General features: G+C 38.1%; 1 protein-coding gene across 1 annotated transcript; it reads right to left on the bottom strand.

The window, feature by feature from the left end:
• Positions 1-277: 277 nt before the first annotated feature.
• Positions 278-19,629, bottom strand: LOC105443817 (sushi domain-containing protein 2-like). Its single transcript, XM_030979135.1, has 12 exons — positions 19,413-19,629; positions 17,647-17,944; positions 13,500-13,632; positions 9,091-9,229; positions 8,262-8,396; positions 7,600-7,773; positions 6,827-7,084; positions 4,432-4,689; positions 2,734-2,961; positions 1,966-2,080; positions 1,163-1,219; positions 278-388 (listed from the first exon to the last, which is right to left on the bottom strand). Exons 1-12 carry the CDS (start codon positions 19,627-19,629, stop codon positions 382-384), a joined length of 2,019 nt encoding a protein of 672 aa, XP_030834995.1. The 3' UTR covers positions 278-381.
• Between the last annotated feature and the right edge of the window lie 1,218 nt (positions 19,630-20,847).

Raw genomic sequence — 20,847 nt, 5'->3', positions numbered from 1 at the left:
TATTATCCTTTTCTGGAGCAATGATTTGTACATTACAGATAATTTGAGACACTGTCTGTTAATCTTCGCTAGAAATTTGCCTGAATTTTGCGGGCATGGCTAAAATCACGACTCCAATTTCGACCACATAGATGACTAGGTTTATTCAACATACTAAAAAGAGGTGTATAATACATTGTGTATGCTCTAAATCAATAGCAACAAAACGATTTCTGGAATTGGAAAAAGAGAATGAAATACAAATCATGAAAAGTAAAGAGAGCCCAATACAAAGCATCGAAAGAGTTATCTGCCCATACACGCGTGCGTTTGCAGAGATTAAAATAAACCAGTAGCTTCACGCGTCGATCCACTCGTCTTTTTTGAAGTTTATTGCCAAGACTAAGCACTGCAGAGAAAGAGAGGGGAAGAGAGACAAATAAAAAGGACCACTAATAATTTAATTGTGCCACTCTTGTATGGTGTGTATCATTAAGATATAACGCCTGCATACGCTTTCAACATTCCACATGGTACAGTTTCATTTAGGAAGAAATAATGAATATCTTTCATGACATTGCTTATCTTAACTATTCAAATTTGAAGAAAAAAGGAAAATGAATTACAAAGAAAAAAAATTATTAGTAAAGATTTTATGTTAAGGAATAATCGATTTTGTTCAACTTTTATGTCAAGTTTAATGAGATTTCAGATTTCCGGTTAAGATGAAGATTAATGTTTAAGCTTCCTAATACTCTTTATGTCAACCTAGAAGATTAGCCAAGTAGAAATGTCACCTGGACATGATTGCTCTTAAAGTGCCCCTGTATTCAGCAGATGACTAGTAATAGCCAGGGTGTTTGGACCAAACAGTCAAGACGAATGTGCGTGTAGTCCCATAAACCCATTTCCGTGTTAGATTTAGAGATAAGCGCATTGAGAGACTTTCCTGTCTATGTGCAATTTTAAATTCCATCTTTATTAACGTTATCATTATTATTATTTATTATTACATTTATTATCATTATTTGTATTATTGTTATCATTATCGTTATTAATTTCATCATTTTAATCATTGTTATCATTTCTAGAACTATCATAAAATAATGATCATTAATCAACCATTCACAATGCCATTTGTTGTATGACACCAGTATTCAGCTGTATATCTCAAAGGACTTACTGGCCGTTCTTAGGGTTTTCCTGAACTTCAGCCTGGTCTGTTGAAGGGTTCACCTTTCTAATAAAAGACAAAAGGTAAGAGCGATAAGAAGTTTGAGGATGTAAGAAAAAGTTAATGAAGATGAAGTATACGAACAAACAGGACAATGTTAAATAATTATGTGATGTGGTCGAATGAAGCTCGCCACAATTGTACAAAACTTGTTCAGGGTGACCATTTGCATCCTTTGCGGACCCAACAACCTAAACTTAACGCTATACCCTATACTTTAAGGAAAATATTATTCTGATTTGATATAAAGCTTGATACACTGACGATGTGTCTACAGGGCTAAGCAAACAACAAAGATTCAACCGGTTGATCCAACCGGACACCTTTCAGGTTTCTATTTGTTGCTATAGGACGTTACGGCCTGGTTATGATTCGAGCTCTCAACCTTTGGATTGAGAGACATGACAAGTTAATGAACCACTATACCATGACACATCCACAAATGTCGGAGCACCTTTGAGACGCCCTGTACAAGGACACACAAATGTAGGTATAGCTGAAATCCCATGATAGCAAAGATTTCTTGACAGTTAACCTAAATCAATGTCAATAGCCCTGTCAATCAATTATTAACACATGCGAAAATTACACGTAATACGTGATCCCAATATGGTTTATATTGGATGTACATTATGGTATACAAATTGTCGGCAGTTGCTTTTTTGAAGGTGAGCGCTATTTTGAAGGTCATTGCTATTATGCTGACAGTGCTTTTTTTGTTTCTTTGGCGCCAACAAACAAATGTTGCATACCTGCTCGACGGTGGACGTTTCTTTGGTCTGCAGATCAAAATGACGACTAGCACGATCACACCGATCGGAATCACCGTTCCCCCATATATTCCGATGATCGCAGGCCTCGAAAGAACTGTAGAGGAAGAGGAAATTATTTACCTAATTCTTGACTAAAAAACTTGATGCATAGATACACTAAGTACAGTTAAGCAAGAAGAACTTAAGAAGTTCTAAAATTTGTATTTTATCTGTAAGACGGTATAAGGAAAAACAAACCCCATTATTTAATGTATAACTAAATTGAAGAAACTAAAAATTTCAAACTAACATACAAAAAATGTTATTCTACCTCCTCATTATTATTATGGGAACATACTATGGCAGTCTTTATATTATAAAGATATTTAAATTATTTACAACAGCTCCAACATAGAGCAGGAAGAACTATTCTAAAAAATAAAGCCTCAATTAAATATTATGTTACTTCAGTGCATGAATTCCTGCTGTTGGAGACTTTGAAACCTGGCACGAAATTCCATATCAGTGTAATGATGTTTAAAGTCCTCAATAGTGTGACTTCAAATTGTTTAACTGAAAACATATTTTATACCCTAACATCTTATTAGCTACGCTACATTAATATTTCGCCAAACAAACAACTGCAAACACCCTTTTTCTATTGGATGGGGGAGAGGGATGGGGAGGGGGAGGCTGACAGATACAACAGCATTTGCTAATCGCAAATTGCACATCTATGTCCTTTAATAGGTAAGACTAAATTCTTACCAAGTGGCGTCCCTGTCCTAGAGGGCGTAGTCTTTGTCTGCCCGGATGCATCACCCATGCATGTCGGGATATCGCCATGACTCCAAGTACCATTTGATTGGCAGGTTAAGTTGACCACATGACTCAGTTCGAAGCTGGCATCGCACACGAATCTGGCCACGCCCCCTGCCTTGTAGGTCGCCACGATGGCTCTTCCTTTAGCAGGGGCGGGAAGACTTGGGCAACTCACTTAAGATAAGATAATAAAAACAAAATATGAACGAAGTGAATAAAGGTACAAGCTTGTCATTAGGCATATCAACAAAATTTGCATATGATCGAGATAAAAAAAAAAACAACTTAAAAACTGAACAAGGGATACAGTCAAATATTTCCTCAAAACTAGGGCTCCATCAACGCTGAGTCAAACCCGAGCTGAAAACGACGCGTCTGTGCAATATAATCGAGTCCGGGTCTGTCCTGTGCATTTATCTATAAGTGATCCAAGGGCATTACCGCTTCGTGTGCAGCCAGCAATACGAGGCGTTATTCACTCGCGTAAATATATTACCTTAAACAGAATAATCTATGACATCGGTAATTATGAGCAATAGATATAAGGCGAGTTGCACATGAGGAAACAAACCGTATCAATTGGTTTGCCCAGCGAGTGAGTGTGTATTGAATGGTGGTAAATTAGTAAAGCCCGTTGCACACACTCTTACAATGCATAAGGTCTATCCGGTAACGGTAAACGTGATGGACCTCATACCAGGGGCGGATCCAGCCGGCGGCAGGGGAGGGGGCCCAATTCGTGAGAACATATTTAGCGGCGAAACAACCGACCGATAATTCACTCAGATATTTTGTGGGGTCCTCGTAATGCTGCTATGTGTAGTTGCACACTTAATTTTATTTTGCTGACGGAAGACATCGTTATTGATTGGTGCGATCTTTGACATGCTTTGTGAGAGTGAAATCATAACAAAAATATTATTTGTATAAGCTGATATTTCGCGTACATATATTTTTGGAAATGACAGGCTAAACAACATTTTCCCGAGCCGTTGCTTTCGCAAAAAAGACACAATGAATAGGCATGACGTATTCACAAACTCACTCACGCCAACACATACACACTCACAGACTCAGTACACGAAAGTATACACACACAAGGGCTACAAACGAGTGAAAGACTTTTGAAAAATAAGAACTTCCCCACTTGCTATCGCAGAAAGTAGAATCACCGGTGCAAGTGCAATCGCTGCTACACACTAATACGCGCGCGCTGTGTAGAATGCTCAGTGAGTATGGACATGCAAATGGCGTCGGCGATAGAAAGAGCGCAAGCACATAATGTTATGCTGATAATTTCGCGCTCCTGAAAGATCAGGTGGCAATATTTTCGCGCGTTGATAAATTTGAGAAAATATGCAAATCGCGGAATTCAGAAAAATAATATTGTTTACAGTAGTTTAAACCCTGCTTCGAATTACTGATAAATGGCCGTTTCTTTTCTTGGTTAAGGATGGTTAGAGCAGGTAATGACGAGAACGATATGACGCCTCATGCGCAACTGGCAATCTTGCAGTAGGTTGTGATAACCTTGCGTCAAGAAGTTGCGTCTGTACCTAGAGGCTCTGTCGTAATGCATGGAAGAATGTGATTGGTGCAATAAAATGAGGTTTTATGAGCAACTGGTACGAAATTGTAATTTACCGAACGATGCTCTGTTGTCAACTGCCTGCTGATACTGCACGAGGGACTTCACGGTATTCTGTGCAAAACTCTGCGACCCCGTTGTCTGGTAGTCGAAGATACAGAACGGGTTCGTACCGCAGACTTCTACCACAAGGCTCTGGTCTACAGAAGGGTTGGCGACAGGCTCAAAGACAGGAATGTAATGGCGGTTGGTATGAAATTCGTGGTCCTTGCCCGGTTCGTAATAGAACACTGATTTTGCGGCACCGATTTCCCCTGTGTTGAAGTAAAAGGGAATGACCAAGAATGCAGACAATTATTATTCTAAGACAAACATGCGTGTTCAAAATCGGAAGCACATACGCTATGGAGGATATCTAATTAATCATCTAATAATTTTGGAGGGGATGGTTTTGCACCCCCTAGTAATAAGGAGAAGGCCGATTTCTCTTAGATATAGAAACGTTGTATCATCCGCTCCATCTGGCTCACGTGCATAGAACAAATAAGCATTTTTGAATGAAAAAGTGAAGTTTAAAAAAAAAAGCGTTTCTTTCCAGCATTGGAGTTCCCGGGAATTAAGCAATGGTCACAAATCAGAGCGGCGACCGACCGATTTGTAGCCTGCTCGGTCGCCGCTAGAATTAAGGCATCGCCCAGCGATTTTTAAGGAAGACAAAAACTGGGCGAAATCGGGGTACGGGCGGCGTCCTGGCAGTGATCGACGAATGACCCACCGATCCCCGAGCGGTCTCCCATCAGCCACCGGCTTATTTTTAAGAAATTGCCCGGCGGGCGGCCGGTGATCGGCGGGGCACCAAAAGCCGCTAGGTCAAAGGCTGCCGACCGATTTTGAACTCGCAGCCCAGTGACTGACTGATCTCTCACCGGCGTTCGGGAGGCAACCGCTCTGCAGCCTTTGACCTGAATCGCTCGACGGCGAACGTTCGATTAGGTCGGTGGACGGGCGGTGAACGCCCGGGCACCGAGTGTATTTTTGGCGGAGCGATGCCCTAAAAGAAGCAGTTTCCAGGCGACCTCCGCTCGATTCCCAGGCGAAATTGGTTAAAAACTCGCCGCCCGGCCGCCGAGCACGCTACATTTTGAGGTTGTGACCATAGGTTGCTAATCTCTCAACAATTAAAATACATACAAATAATATGCACTTTCCTTGTTCCGGCAAAAGTACAGAGAAAGTGCAAATTATTTGTATGTCTTATAACATTGTAATCGCGCTGCGTGTCGTGTCTATTTACGTTGGAGAAGGGCAACATAGCGAGTTTCAATTGCACTTCGGCCGCTCTCGCTAGTCCTCACTCGCTCCGGTCAGGAGGCTTTATGGTAAGCGGCTAATGAATATACCAATCGTTTAAACTGGCTTGAATTGGTTGCATACTTTTGTCGGAACTTACTTATTCACATAATGGAACTACATGCCAGATGAAGCAAGTGGTCCGTGACCAAAGAACTGTAAATATACGTAGAAGGCTCATAGTGGTTTGAAAAATGTTGCCAGCGCTCGTATGTGACATCCGCCCTCTTCGTTAGTCATCTTGTTGTGTTAGCCGCTTTTTTTTTGTCAACGACAGGCCAGGCTGAAATTGTTTAAATTTATGAGCTGACAAGATCGAGGACTTAGCAAAATGGCGGCGTGTGTACTCAATGCGAATCTCCCAGCACATTCAACGACCGCATGTCGATCTGTGCATTGCGAATGGGGATGAGCGTTCTACGTATTTTACAGTTCTGTGCCCGTGACCCCTGCACTCAACACCATTTGTTGTGGCCAACTTCTTTTATGAGACAAATCCAAGCAAGCGTTTCAAAACGAGGTGATGAAATAATTTGTGAGCTGTTTTAACCTTTGTTTTAATGGTCATTTTTAACAGTATCATACGTTTAATAAAAACGGACACACTCGAAAAGGATTGCTAATGGACCAATAAAATTAATCTGAATCTGAATCTGAATCTGAATTAATGAAAAGTTAAAGCAAACAATATTGTGAAATATATATGTGTAGTCCCAAATGCCAATTTTGGAGTGCAGTGCATGTGAAGTTTGTATAATTATAGTGGACGCTATTACCTCTATACTTCATAAGCAACCTTTCCAAATAACTTCTAGATGATTACTTTCAAAATGTAATCACAAGACCAGAACTGAACTATATACTTAGTACCCTCACATTTGCTTGCTCTCTGTTACAATCCTATCTAGGACGGGCAATGAAGACTATAAACGAATAACTTTCAGACGTCCCAGCTAAACACTTAAACTGTGTCTTAAACTGTTTAGATGCATGATCATTATTGTTAATAGCAATCCAAAATATAATGAAGAAAAGATAATTATAAACAATATTAACATATAGTGAGAGGAAAATGTTTGGAAGCAATGAATTTGATATTACATAATAGTCCAAACTGGTAGTGCAACTGCTCAGTAGTCAGATCAGGTGAGAGGATAGATCCCTGAGGAGTTAGGAAATCGTCACTGGCATTACCATTCCACGTTCCCATCAACCCTTGCGTCAGACCCCGGAAGGAGTCTGGAGCTACGAGAAAAATGCTCATTGCTCCTTCGAATGCTTTTATATTTAGCCCTACCCCTCCGTCAAAAGATACAATGATTCCATCTGAGGTAATGTTGCGACCGGTTACCGAGACCCCTAGAAAAGCGAATAGAAGCAAAATGATGGACACAAAAGAACTATGCCTGGTATTGACTAGCTTATCGTAAAATAATTGGTATTTAAAGCAAAATATTAGAGTAAAAACAGATTTAAGGATCCAGAACATTATAGTTCTGCACATTGTGAGATTGCTCAGTGGTCTGTGATTGAAAAAAATATTCCTAAAGCTTGGAGATTCTTAGTTCGAAGATACATCTTAATTTTCAGTGGTGTGATATTCCTCATTACCAAGTTACTTGAATAAATTAAGTCTTTCAACTGTTGAACTGACATCGATCTCTTGGTCACGTATCCCCTACAGAAAATGAACTGCTTTCTCAGGATCTTCTTGGTAGGAAGAAGAGGGTACAAATTTGTAGGATTCATATCTGAATTAACATAATTCTTACCGCATGACATAAACCAAAAAAAAGAGGTTTATTTGATAGACGTGATATGCTCCAAGCAATGTAAGCAATATAGAATAACATTGTGTTTATAACTTCTGATACCTGAATATGACCATCGAGAAGCCTGATCGAATTCAATCCTTGTGAAGTTTTGTCCATCCCCGGCTAGTCGGACATAAACATCAAGAACCCTGCGTTCATTGGTTTGAACATGAATGACATCACTATCACCAAATCGTACTGCCATGGCAACAAACACCGTTGCATCAGACGTTCCTGCAATGGAAGATACAGTAAAAAAAAATGATATGAACATCTGTTCAACTAATGGATGCAATACTTTAAACCAAATTCGGTTCAAAATAAAAGCAATAGGGTTCCTATATGTCTCATATTTAGAACCCAAAATAGTTTTTTTTTCGAGGAACTTATGTACAGGGTTCTCAAGCAAAACCTTGAATGTTGTTATTTAAAGAACCTCTAAAGGTTAAAACATTAAATCCCGAAGTTTTTACATGCACTTTCCATGTATGCTTTAAAAAATAGCTTTTAAGAAGCTCTGGTCAATTTCAAGAGCCCTGAATTACCTAATTTTTGTTTTTGAAATGCTGTCAATAAATCCGTAAAAGTCTATCAGGAATTAAAATGTTATTGTGTCTTACTAAAATTGCAGACGGAAGTAAAATTGGAATGACATCGACGTGACAAGTACATGTATTAAAACTGAAGACTAACTAAAACAATAAATGGAATATGTGTTTTACCAACGAGAGGAGCCGCTCTTGCTTGTAAGATGAAGATGTCATTCAGTGCGTTCAGCAGAGTAAATTCACCGTGGCCGTTGAAAGTGTACGTGGTCGAGTCAAGAGTTGAAATATGTGGATCGCCACTACCCAATGCTGTGTTGTGACAAAGGGAGGGGGAGGGAGGAATAAATGGAGGGGATGGGAGAAAGAGAGAGGAGAAAAGGAGAAAATGTAGTTATTGAAGGGGGAAGAGGTTTTGTGAGGTTGTCAGGGATGATTTCTTGAGCAAGAATCTATTGAAATTCACTAAACATAATATTACTTTCATGCTCTTAAGCATGGTGTATGGTGTATGGTGCATGGTGTGTGCGTGTCTGTTTTTGTGGTGGTGGTGGGGAGGGGGGGGGGTGGGAGGGGGTTCTTATCATACAATACTAAACCATTTATTATGATCTTTTTTATTTTCATTTTAAAATGTTAATCATTCAACCAAAGCAGATCTGTCACTGAAAGTTGAGTGGTACAGTTCATCATTACTTCTTCTTCAAGAACAAAATGTGAACTCGACGCTGCCCTAACTTCCTTATTAACTATTTACCCTTTATGACACAGGTAATTAATGCGTTAAGGTTTACGTGTTAAGGTTTACGTTTAAGTTGTTTGTAATGGAATAAACATGAGCCCTTTTTGCAGATGTTTACCGCGTCTTATGTGAACAAACTTTTATGGTAACACACAAATATATTTCCAAAAATGCTCCAATGAGTATGTCTAACTGTTGAATGGTTGAAGAAATCTCATCGTGGTTATGCGGAGATCGATAAAACTGATGCACAAAAAAAAATACCTAGAGCAGGCGGAACGTAGTTGTTGCAAGTTTGAGAAGGCCGTCGGCGAGCAAAATTTGTGCACTCATCTGGTCCACCGTAAGTACAGCAGTAGGTCCAGGGCAAGATGTCGACGAAGTAGTGCGACATATATGGTACCTGAATAGATGGAGTCATGTAATAACATTTATAACGTTCAAACAATAACGAACGAGTTTAGCGGGAAATAAAAACAACAAAATGGTTATAACATGAACGTGTTTATTAAAGCTGATGCCCAGCTTTCATGTTACATATATAATAAACAACTATAAACCATAGTCGATAAGAAAGATTAACTTACAATCACTCATTCAGATGTATTGATTTGTCGATTAGGTAGAAATGATCAACGAAGTTGATCGCTGTCTGATATTTGGTCGATTTCCTTGTCGACCTATAGTTTTGCTCGATTGTCTGAAAGACGATTTCTAACAATAAAATGATGAACCATTTTCTCATTTTCTTTCGCATCATACCTATGCAACAGCTTTGGCAACTCTCGTGGAGTTTTCAAAGTTGTTGCATTGGTTTATATTTCTTAACAATTATTCAAACTTATACATGTATCTCAAAGCATTTGCTTTGATCCAGCTGAGGCATGCGGATTCTAATCGCTCGAAACTCACCTGCCCCCAACACTGGAATTTATTTAAAGAAGGTTGAAAATTCGTTAATCTGTCGGTGAATTGAATCTGTCGTCGTCGAAGCCACTGACCCGTCTCCGTGGTATAGTGGTCAAGGCATCGACTTTCTAAGCAAGTGAATTGTGCAAGAATTACCAAAAGGGAGGACAGCTGCATCGGGAACTTTGATTTAAGATACGCGACCACTCTCGCAATGTATTATTTCCACGGGAAATATAGGTAATTTTTAACATTTATATATTATTTATACTTATTTATGATATATGTTTAATGTTTATGGAGCTGTTAGATGCTATTTTAGTAAAGATGTTCATCGTAAGCTCCGGGGAGAACAAATCATTATCGGCTGGGCTGCTTGCAGACGGATGGACTCAATGTCATTTTTCATTAATTTCCCCGTTCTAAACGTTTGTCTTATATCTTCACTTTTTCTCTCTTTCCCTCTTCTCTCTATTCTTCTTTTTTTTTCTTTCTCTCTCCCTCTGTATGTTTTCTTCCCACTTCACTGACCTGTTAATTCAGGTCCTCTGTTTTGTGCTTTCCTTTTCTGCCTTCACTTGCTTTCTTTATTACGTCTTACCTTTTCCCTGCGCACTTTCTTCTTTATTTTCTGCCTTTTTAAAATTATCTCTTTATGACGTAATTACTCATGCTTTCTCTCTTTCTCTTTACGCATCGGCACAATTTATGGATGCACATGTTTTGACGAATATTGGGTTATTTTGATCACTTGAGTCCATTGGGGGGGGGGGGGGGGGGGGGCTTTTTGGCTCCCCCTCGGATCTCGGCAAATAATGTACCAATTGACTTGAAAATTGGCACAGTCGTAAAACAAGTAGGGTAGAATAAAAATGTTTAAAAAAAAAAAAAAAAAGACTTTTATTTTTTATTTATAGTTTATTCAAATTTTGAATATGCAAATTTTTGACGAATTTTGGTAAAAAATTGGGATTATCTTTTGAAATCAGGAGAAATGACAGCATTTATTCAGGTTTTCTGTAAAAATACTTTCAAATAATGTAGTTCATTCATATCCATGTTTTTTGGTAATATATATATATCAGTAATTTGCATAAATTATGCAAAATATAGCTCGAGAATCAGGATATTTCTTTATTTCTTTTGTATTTCATTGTTTTTATTCTCATGTATTTTATTGTTATGATTTGTTTTTGTTTTTGTTTATTTTAGAAGAATTTGTCTCTGAAGTGTTTGAAATAAACTAAAAACAAAAAAATAACTAGACATAATACTTGTTTGGAACAAGTATAGGTGGGCTGGTCAACTAAAATTTGAGACAAAATAGAGCAAAAATAAGCGAGATACTGCTAAAAAGACAAGGTCATGTAGATTCATGATGTGAACGAAATTGATGATGATGATGATGATGGTCATGATGATGATGATGATGATAATAATGATGATCATGATGATGTCGATGATGATTATCATCATTATAATCATGATGATCATGATGATAATGATGATGATCATGATGATATTGTGGATGATCATGAGCGTGATCTTGACATCTTATTGAAAAAATGAGGGATGATTAAGATAGCATATAATCTCAGCTACGACATAATAAAAAACTAACACAATTCAAGCAGAAATAACGGCGTTATTGCTCGCAAAAGACATGAATGTATAGAATCTAGATTTGAGAAAAAGTCATCTCCCATAGGGATTACACGCAAAAAGTAATGGATCAAGTGAAAATAGTGTAATAATAAAGTAAAGAGGGGTGTTTAGTACATTTGCGATTCTACGTGTTTTAATAGTCAAAGGAGATGGTACAGTGAAAGGCCAAAAAGAAAAAAAAAGGGAAGAAAAAAATTCTTGGAGACGCCCGGACTCGAACCAGGGATCTCGAGGTAGGAAGTCAAATGCGTTACCGATATACCAAAACATTTCCCATAGCGATTACACGTAAACAAAAAATGGAATTCTCAAATCCCACTTTGCAAGTAAAATATGAGCATGATCCCGGCATCTGGTCGAAAAAAAGGGCACTTATGATAGCTTATTGTCTCAGCTACAACATACTAAAAGCTCAGCAAAAACGAAACTAAAACGACGGAGATATTGCTCGTGAAAGACGGGAATGTAGAATCCAGTTTTGAGAAAAAGTCATGTCCCATAGAGAATACACGCAAAATGTGAAAAATTGACATGCCTCCTTTAATCGCTAAAATACGGCATGAGGCCTTTGTCAAAATGAAAATTGGTGATTATTAAGCTTGTAGAGAATTATTTTAGCTACATCATATCGAAATTTGGAAGAAAATTGGTCAATATTTACAGAGATACAATCGATTTTCCATAAATATGCTGACGTCATAATATGCAAATTCGTATTTTGAGTTCCAAGGCCATTATGATGATGTCACGAAACACCTAATGGCCAAATGAGACATGGAATCATATCTCTGACTCATATTCTATCTAAATATGAAAAAAAATTGAAGGTCACGGTTCATTCCAAAGAGCTTTAATGGATTTTGTATAGGCTATGTTTTTGCCCATATATGTTATGTATTAAACGAGCTCGCGCGCACTGACATTTATCTTGAATTGACGCTCATCTTGTTATTAATGGTCATAAAAAGTTAAAAATGGTATCAAATTCCTTGAAAAAATATAAGAAATATCATGAAAGAAAAAAAAATGGCGATTCTATGTTTTGTAATGGTGTTACGCGCGAAAACGCGCGCGCATGCACGTACGCGCGATTTTTTATAAAATGCTTAAAATGACCTAAAAAAATTTGCGCGCGCACTGACGCGCGGACGTACGCGGACGCGCGCGTTTTTTGACCTGAAATTGACCGGACACATATTGACCTTGATCATGATAAATATGAATGAGAAATGAATTACCGTTATGAAAATATGATCATGAGTAAATTTTCAGAAAATTTCACAAAATGGCGCCTAGATGACGTCATCAATCAAGGTCAAGGTTGAAAACTTTGCTGTGCCTTGTTCATATGCCTATACATATGTGTACCAAATTTTAAGATATTTGATTGAGCCACTTTTCAAATTATCTTGCACACAAAAAAGTGGGTCGAAATAAGAAAAATAAATAATAAAGGCAATTTTAACAAAATTATAAGGTGGTCTGTATTAGATACAGCCCACCTAATAATAATTATAATTCAATGTAACAATTATAACAGATCTGGGTTTACATGGCATTGGATGTATGAATCACATAGAAACGTGTACAAAATCTGCAGTTTTTTGTGACGGTCAAGCGATTATCGACCTCTAAAATCAGTTCTACATGTCCGACCGGAGTGTATTATATATCAAAATATGCAGGAAACTTGAGAGAAAAAAGTCATGAAGTTTCAACGTGAAATTGTAATCGGTCTAGATGCATGGCGAAAAAAACGACAGGGGGGGGGGGGGCTAAAAGCCCCCCCCCCAATGGGATTAGGGTTAAAGTAAAACAAAAAAAATCATTACTGGAGGGCGGGAATTTATAAAACAATTTATTCTTGCACGGAGGATCAATATTTGTTAGATTTTTGCTTGTTATCTCAAACTCCGAGCAGAAATAATACTGCCTATGTTTGTGTGTGTGCGTGTGTGTGTGTGTGTGTGCGTGTGCGTCGGTGGGTGTGTGTGGTTGAATTGTTCTCTACGTCGCTTTGTATAACTCTCTCCCTTTCTTCCTCTTCCTGTTTGACATAGAGTCACACCAAATGCATATTCATACAAAAATGATCATACCTTCTTAGGTGCCCCATATGGGGTGACGCCACCATGGTGGTAACGATGGTTGAAGCCCCCTCCCAGACTATCAACGATATTAATGATCATTCCATCATCACCATAGCAACACTCCTGTCCCCCTCCTAGTGAGCTGAAAAAACAAACAAAGCAGAAGTTGACATTTACTTTCCCCCATGCAGGATATCCATCTTAAAATCTGTACATACCTTGTTCATTTCTAACATTTTGATAAGGACATGTCATACTTATAAAATATTGGATGGCTTGGAGAGTGATACAAGAATATATTGCTCGAACTTTGACAATAGGGACTTTTAGATTTACACGACGAGAACATGGACCCCAACGTGTGACATCATTTTAGTGTAACGTGACGTCCTTGTAAGGCACTACCGGGCACAGCCCAGTGCATTAACTCAATGTCACACGCGGCAGTCCACGCTCTCGTCGTGTAAATATAAAAGTCCCTAATATTGAACGAGTCTGAGACGAGTCCAATATGGTCATAGCGAGAGCAATATATTCTCGTATCACACGAAAACAAAGCCATAACATATTATTAGTATTATATATATCAAGCTGACTAGCGAAAAAAACTAAACCTGACTTACCTGGGTAAATATGGATTTTGTTTGTGTGTGTGTTATCGGTATTGTTAGTTGAAGTTCCCGGATGACTGAGCAATACGAGAACAATATTGGTCAGTAATCCGGGTACTGCGCTAAGGAATTGAATACACTGATTTATTGTACAACTTGAAACCCTTATATAGATAATAAGTATATGATAATAGATGAATATATTGCTCGAGCTATGACAATGTTGAACGAGTCGGAGACGAGTCCAATATTGTCATAGCGAGAGCAATATATTCTTGTTTCAGACGAAACAACGCCATATAATATTATTATTGTCATCTTTATCAGGCTGACTAGCGAAATTATTTTTTGGGGCTTACCTCGGTAAATATGACTTTTGTGTGTTAGATATCGGTAGATGAAATTCTCGGATGACTGAGCAATACAAAAACAATATTGGTCAGTCATCCGGGTACTGCGCCAGAAAAATGGAATACACCGATTCACTGTACCACTTGAAAGCCTTATATAGATAATACTGTATTTTATTGTATGAAAAGATTAATATACTAAGAAATGAAAATGGTACAAAAACTATTAATGTCATATATAACAAGTGAAATCAGTTTATTATTAGCATGTGGGTTTCCTAAAAAATACGTCTGGCTGGAATGCTCCCAAATGAAGTGGAGTGTGTGCACATTGACATGCAGGACTGTAATTGAATCCAGGTTAATAATACTTTAAGCGCTTCGGTCGGTCAAGTTGTAATTGGTGAAGTGCTTTATAAGAGTTGTAAGTGGATTCGTAATGGTTATTACTAATCATGCCAATAGAGTATGGAAAAGCTAGCTCTTCCACATTAATAATTAAATATATACCTCGGTGTGTTTGCTTGTACGCAGTGTAACGCCCCAGGTTTATGGATGCAGTTGCTAGGCGACGAGATGCCAATATCACACAGCGGATGCGGACTAAATCTCCCTATGTCGATTTGGGCCTGGTCAAGTGTACATGGGCAAGGGTGCGTGACGGACAGAAAGGAAAAAATAGACCCAAATTCTCTTTCAGTCCAATCATTGCACCAATTTATTACGTCATCGCCGTTGTGCCACTGTAGAACATGGACCTTGCTCCAGAGGGCAGCCCGGTTAGAACTAGAAGAACCCGAGAAAATAACGATTAGGGAACCAAGGAAATATTGTACAAATAGTACACAGCAGCGAGGGCATTAGTAAAAATTACTCACACAAGGTACCTTTGGAACAGTCTAGCACGCCCGATGCGATAGCCGAGGCTGTTTGAACTGTTTCGAAGGTACCGAGTGTGGGTAATTATACTAATGCCCGAACAAAATGATGTGTATTATTTGTTTTTAAGATGATGTTTTATTTCTTTGATAAAATGCTGTTTTAATACATTATTTGCTAATGACCGGTCATAAGTATTAATTAATGGCCGGTCATGTTATGCACAATATATGCCTTGTCACGTGTACGCTCTCAACCAATCATTTGATTAGGATCCGCTTCAGCATCATTATAACTACTTATATCCCAATTACCAAGAATCCTGCAACACGATTGGTCAAAACGAGATCACACGGAAAATGATGGATTGCAATATCCTTGATGTGATATTAAAGTTTGTTTTCTCGGAGTGATAGCATAGATATGCTGTATGTTATGAGAGGCATCGCTATACATAATTAATATAGGCTTAAGGGACGTTGCATATAACCCCCAGGAGCGCTTCTTTTTAATTTTTGAAAAAAAATCGAATAATCTGATTGGTCGAAATTGGAGTCGTGATTATAGCCATGCCCGCCTAACGGTCAATAGTTTGTGAGAAAGATTCCCGTTGTCCCAGGTAACGGGCCGAATAAATACATTTTGCTGAGATCCCCTTTGGTTTACGTATAACAAGTTTCTTTGTGTGAGCGCAGATACCATACAGTGCAGTGTGTGTGCGATTCCCGAATGATTGATTGTAAAATCCAGGCAACCTTCCAGCAAAGATATACAGATACTATATCGGATTTTCTTTGATGTTTTAACCAGTCTTTACTCAAGAAAAGTGCTATTTAATCATGTCAATGTAGCGTAATAATTTGTGTTGTTTTAGTTTACTTTATTTTAGTTAAGAATGTTATATTTTTGTGATAGTAATACATGTATGTACAGCGCCATGAGCGTCAGAGCCTGGCGGATACCGGCGCTATATAAATATCCATATTATTATTATCATTATTAAGGTATTTAAAATTTCTTTGTAGATTTTTTTGTGAATTCGGAATATAATCAAAACGATTGTATGCATTTATGTAATTCTCTCTTTTTCAGCCGATGCCAATGGATGATATAGACGTAATTCAATTGGTAGCGTTTTTTAAACGTCAAACAAGGCACCATCAGAAGGTGATGCAAACAATGTTAAAATGCACTAATTATGCATTCCAATTAAAATATCTCATCATTGGTTAAAATTATGTTGTTATTGGAAATTGCAATATTTATCCAAGCATGTTTTTTGTCCATTTTCTTATATTTCAAGCTTTGTCTTGTCTTACTTTTTCATTTCCCTGTCTTTTTCCATTTCGTTGTTGGTTTGTGTGTTCGTAATGTTATTCCTACTTTATATATTACTGTTCATATTACCGTATTTTATTTATCCAATATCAATTGTTTAAAGGTAATACAAACTTTTGGTATGGGGTCATTGAATTGGTTGAAATGAGCATATTGAAAACATATGCGATCCTACAATATTTAGTGATCGTTGTCGCGGTTGGAATCCAGTCTAAAAAGATGACATTGTAAATAATTAAAGGTAATACAAAGTTTGGGGAAATTCTGAAAAAAATGGGTGGATAGTGATTCGTTACACTTATGATATAATTGGATGCCCCTGTTGATGTATTATAAAACACTGGAAAATTTAGCCCCTAAAACTCTTCTGCTTTCGAGATAAATTCAATATAAAAATTTACCGGTGCTCCCGGGAGATTTTGTCAAATTTAAAGTAGCGCCTACGGCCGTACAATTTACTGGAAGCACCGGTGCTCATAATACATCAACAGGGGCATCCAATTATATCATAAGTGTAACGAATCACTATCCACCCATTTTTTTTTAGAATTTCCCCAAAATTTGTATTACCTTTAATTATTTACAATGTCATCTTTTTAGACTGGATTCCAACCGCGACAACGATCACTGAATATTGAAGGATCGCATATGATTTCAATATGCTCATCCAAATATATTGAAATTGTAAAGATTCACTATCCAGCCAAAATTTCTCAACAATTTGTATTACCTTTAATGTAATTTTCAATACTTTGATATTCAATTTTTGTTTCAGCCGTCGGTTGCTACTTAGAATGTATGTTTTTTAATCAATGAATCAGTTCAAAAATAATTTTAAAGTCAAAATAATCGTCTAAAGATAGATAAATAGTGCCGACGTTGAATATAATCAATGCCCGTTATTTGAATCATCAAGAATGATAAATAAACTCAAACTGGATTTTAAGGAAAAGATATCAAATTGGGTTTAATTCTTACTTCTCCCCTTGACCATTAGATTCAATGACGCCAATAACACCGACGTCGAAGTGTATTTGAGGGTCTAGTAACCCTGAAACGCTGTGGTAACCGACACGATAGTCAACTCCCTGTGCGACTATGACCAACGGTCCACTAAACTCCACGTAATCGTCCTCTCGGTAGCCGTAGACAACGACGTCAACTTCGTCCACGCTTTCGAGGGCATCTGTGTTCCACGTGATCTCGAAGTCGGATTCTTTTTGGTTGCTTTCCGTTACTGAGGAAAATACACCGTCAGGAACGTCCTCGACACTGACTGTAGGGGGAAAAGGTCATTGTATAGATATTCTAGGCATCGTTTCACGATATATTCGTAAATACAAGTTCGTCGGCAATTCTTTGAAACGACTATATTTGCAATCAACCCTCGTTTCAATGGGATGTTGACGAACTTGTACATACGGCAATGTTGTGCATGATATCAAGGTACGAAAACATGATAACGCGGCAATCTGTTTAATCTTTCAGACTTATGCTCAAGTAACTCTCTAGTCTCAACCTCCTATCAAAGCACTGAAGTTATATGTTTATGTTTTAGCCCTTGAATATGAATATTTAGGCATTATTCGAGAAAGATGATGTCAACCGTATCCGAACACCTACCCCCTGTGACAACTTTCTCCTAGGACAACTTATCCTAGGGCAACAGCCCTCTAGGACGACTACCGCACCGGGACAACTACCCCAGTCTGGGGTAGATGTCCGGGAATAGTTGCCCGGAGGGTAGTTGTCCTAGGGCGTAATTGTCCTGGAGTATTTGTCCTAGGGGTAGTTGTCTATTAAGGGGTAGTTGTCCCGGGGGTAGTCGCCCTAGGGGGTTGTCGTCCCTGGGTAGATGTCCGGGAGTATTTGTCCTAGGGGTGGTTGTCTGAGGGTAGTTGTCCAGGGGTATTTGTCCCGGGGGCAGTCATCCTAGGGGGTTGTTTACTGGGGTTGGTTATCATGGGGTGTATGTCCAGGGGTAGGTGTCCTAGAACCGATGCCAACAAATGAAGAAGCAAGCAAAATTAATAGCCATGAACAGTTGTTTATTGGTTGGAATAAGATTTAGAACATCATGAACGTATCATTTATTTCTTCATGAACTATCATTTTTAAGAATTTCGGCAAGATTTCTTGTAATGCATAGTTATAGCATAAGCCAACGATTCTGACCTGATGAGTGATGACAGCTTAAAGGTATTACAAAGTTTTGGTATGGGGTCATTTGGTTCAAATTAACATATTAGAAGCATATGCGTTCCTACAGTATACATTGATCGTTGTCGCGGTTGAATTCGAGTTTAAAGTTATGAAATTATAAATAATAAACTCTTTATGTTGTATAGCTCCCACTCAAGGTCAAGATATTAATTTAGCTATGAAACAATGTTTCTTGACTGAAATCGACCGATTAGCTATTCCCGTTAGAAAATTATATATCCCAACTACATATTCTGAGATTTTCATGGTCGCAGCTACGATTGTACGGCCATTGGCGCTATTTGAAATTTATCAAAAATTACCGGGAGCACCGGTACATTTTTATATTCATTTTTTCTCGAAAACAGAAGTGTTTCAGGGGCTAATTTTTTTATACAATACATCCACAGGGGCATCCAAATATATCAAAATTGTAAAGAATCACTATCCACCCAATTTTCAAATTTTCCCAAAACTTTGTATTACCTTTAATGTGAACATGTTATAGCTTTATACAAAATATGCTATTCATATGAACTTACTAATTGTGAACAATCCTGTGAAATCAAACGTGAGTCCGTCGTCTAGAGATACGCGCAGGGTAATCTGTCCAACTTTGTAGAAAGTCGGCGAAACGCAAAGGGCGACCTCGTCTTCCAAAAGTCTTCCAGAAGTCTCGAATCCGTCGAAATCACAGATAATCAGGTTGGTTGAATTAAAGCACGGTCCGTTGATGAGAACCTGAGTTCCACCAAACATTGAACCAACCAATGGGAACAAGGAAATGTCACCTGTCAGGAGGAAAACCAACCTCTGGTTAACGAAATGGTATGAACGAGGGCGTGGCACACTAAAATTATGCTCCTCAGTGTACTTAAAGGGACTTGGTAATATTGTTCAGATGAGAGAAAATGGTTCTTAGGTAGTGACTTCAGTGCTAGATGTACATTTAAAGATAATCTGGAAGTTTAAGTGAAAACAGACCATTATTAATGATACAAATTGGGGAAAACTGATCTGATCGATTTCAGAATTCTCCCTTCTACATTATTTTAATTCATTTAAATGTTAAGGTGAATGTGCATCGTCAAAAAGCAGTGAATTCGCCCTATATACAATTCGAAACATTTAAGTGTTGGAAGATTTTAAAAAGCCTGTTTTTTTTCTCATGGAAAACAGTTTAAAAAAGTCAAAGTTGGGAGGCTTTTTAGGCTTTTCTTGCATATTAGAGGTAAGTACGGTAGAAGGAATATAAAAAAGTAACATTTCATACAATAATAGCGCAGTTTTTTCATCAACCGTCAACAATGTTACCGAGTCACTTTAAGTTCATACGGGTAGAGAGTGAGAGAGAAAGAGAGAGAGAGAGAGAAGAGAGGGGGACACACACGTAGCACCCACATACGAACCATACACACTCTCTTGCCTACGACCCCCCTACACAATACCTTGTCATTCGATCAGGTTTTTTAATTATAAATCAAGAGATGACTACAAATATAATTTTTTTAGATATCTTCTAATTGACCGAAGCAAAGTAGTTCATTTTCACCAATTTTATTATTATCACAATGAATATATCAAAGGGAATATAACGTGTTGATATAAAAAGAAACAAAGGAACGATATCTAGCTTTATTGATGTTTGGTGTGAAGCGATCCGATAGCAAAAACACAAATGAGTACATGGAATGGCTGGATCTGGGATAAACTGAGGTGGAAGTGGTAAAGAGGAATCGATTGAGATGAATCGATCGTGAGTTGAGGAAAGAGAACGATGAACGTGTGAAAAGAGCGTGGGATATGGAAGAGGATGACACAAGGGGCAAAGTAAGACCGAAGATTTCTTGGAAAGAAATGGTGAAGAAAGAAAGCAGTAATGTTGGTTCAAATGGGAGAGTGTGCTCGAGACAAGAAGAAGAGGAGAGAAGGAGTGTCATCATGACCAGAAAGTAAATAGCCCCTTGTAAAAGGACA

The sequence above is a fragment of the Strongylocentrotus purpuratus genome, unplaced genomic scaffold (genome assembly GCF_000002235.5).
Source record: "Strongylocentrotus purpuratus isolate Spur 01 unplaced genomic scaffold, Spur_5.0 spur5_scaffold_10, whole genome shotgun sequence".
In the NCBI taxonomy this organism is placed as follows: Eukaryota; Metazoa; Echinodermata; class Echinoidea; order Camarodonta; family Strongylocentrotidae; genus Strongylocentrotus; species Strongylocentrotus purpuratus.
This window is presented reverse-complemented; position numbering and strand designations above follow the sequence as displayed.

Bases quoted from the DNA above. Each gene is read 5' to 3' on its own strand.
- LOC105443817 (XM_030979135.1), bottom strand. From the start codon at position 19,629: ATGTTTGGTGGAACTCAGGTTCTCATCAACGGACCGTGCTTTAATTCA. The intron at 13,633-17,646 runs GTAAGAATTAAA...TTGTTTTTTCAG, and splicing joins TCTAATGGTCAAGGGGAGAA to CTCACTAGGAGGGGGACAGG. The intron at 9,230-13,499 runs GTATGATCATTT...CCATCTATTCAG, and splicing joins CATATGGGGCACCTAAGAAG to GTACCATATATGTCGCACTA.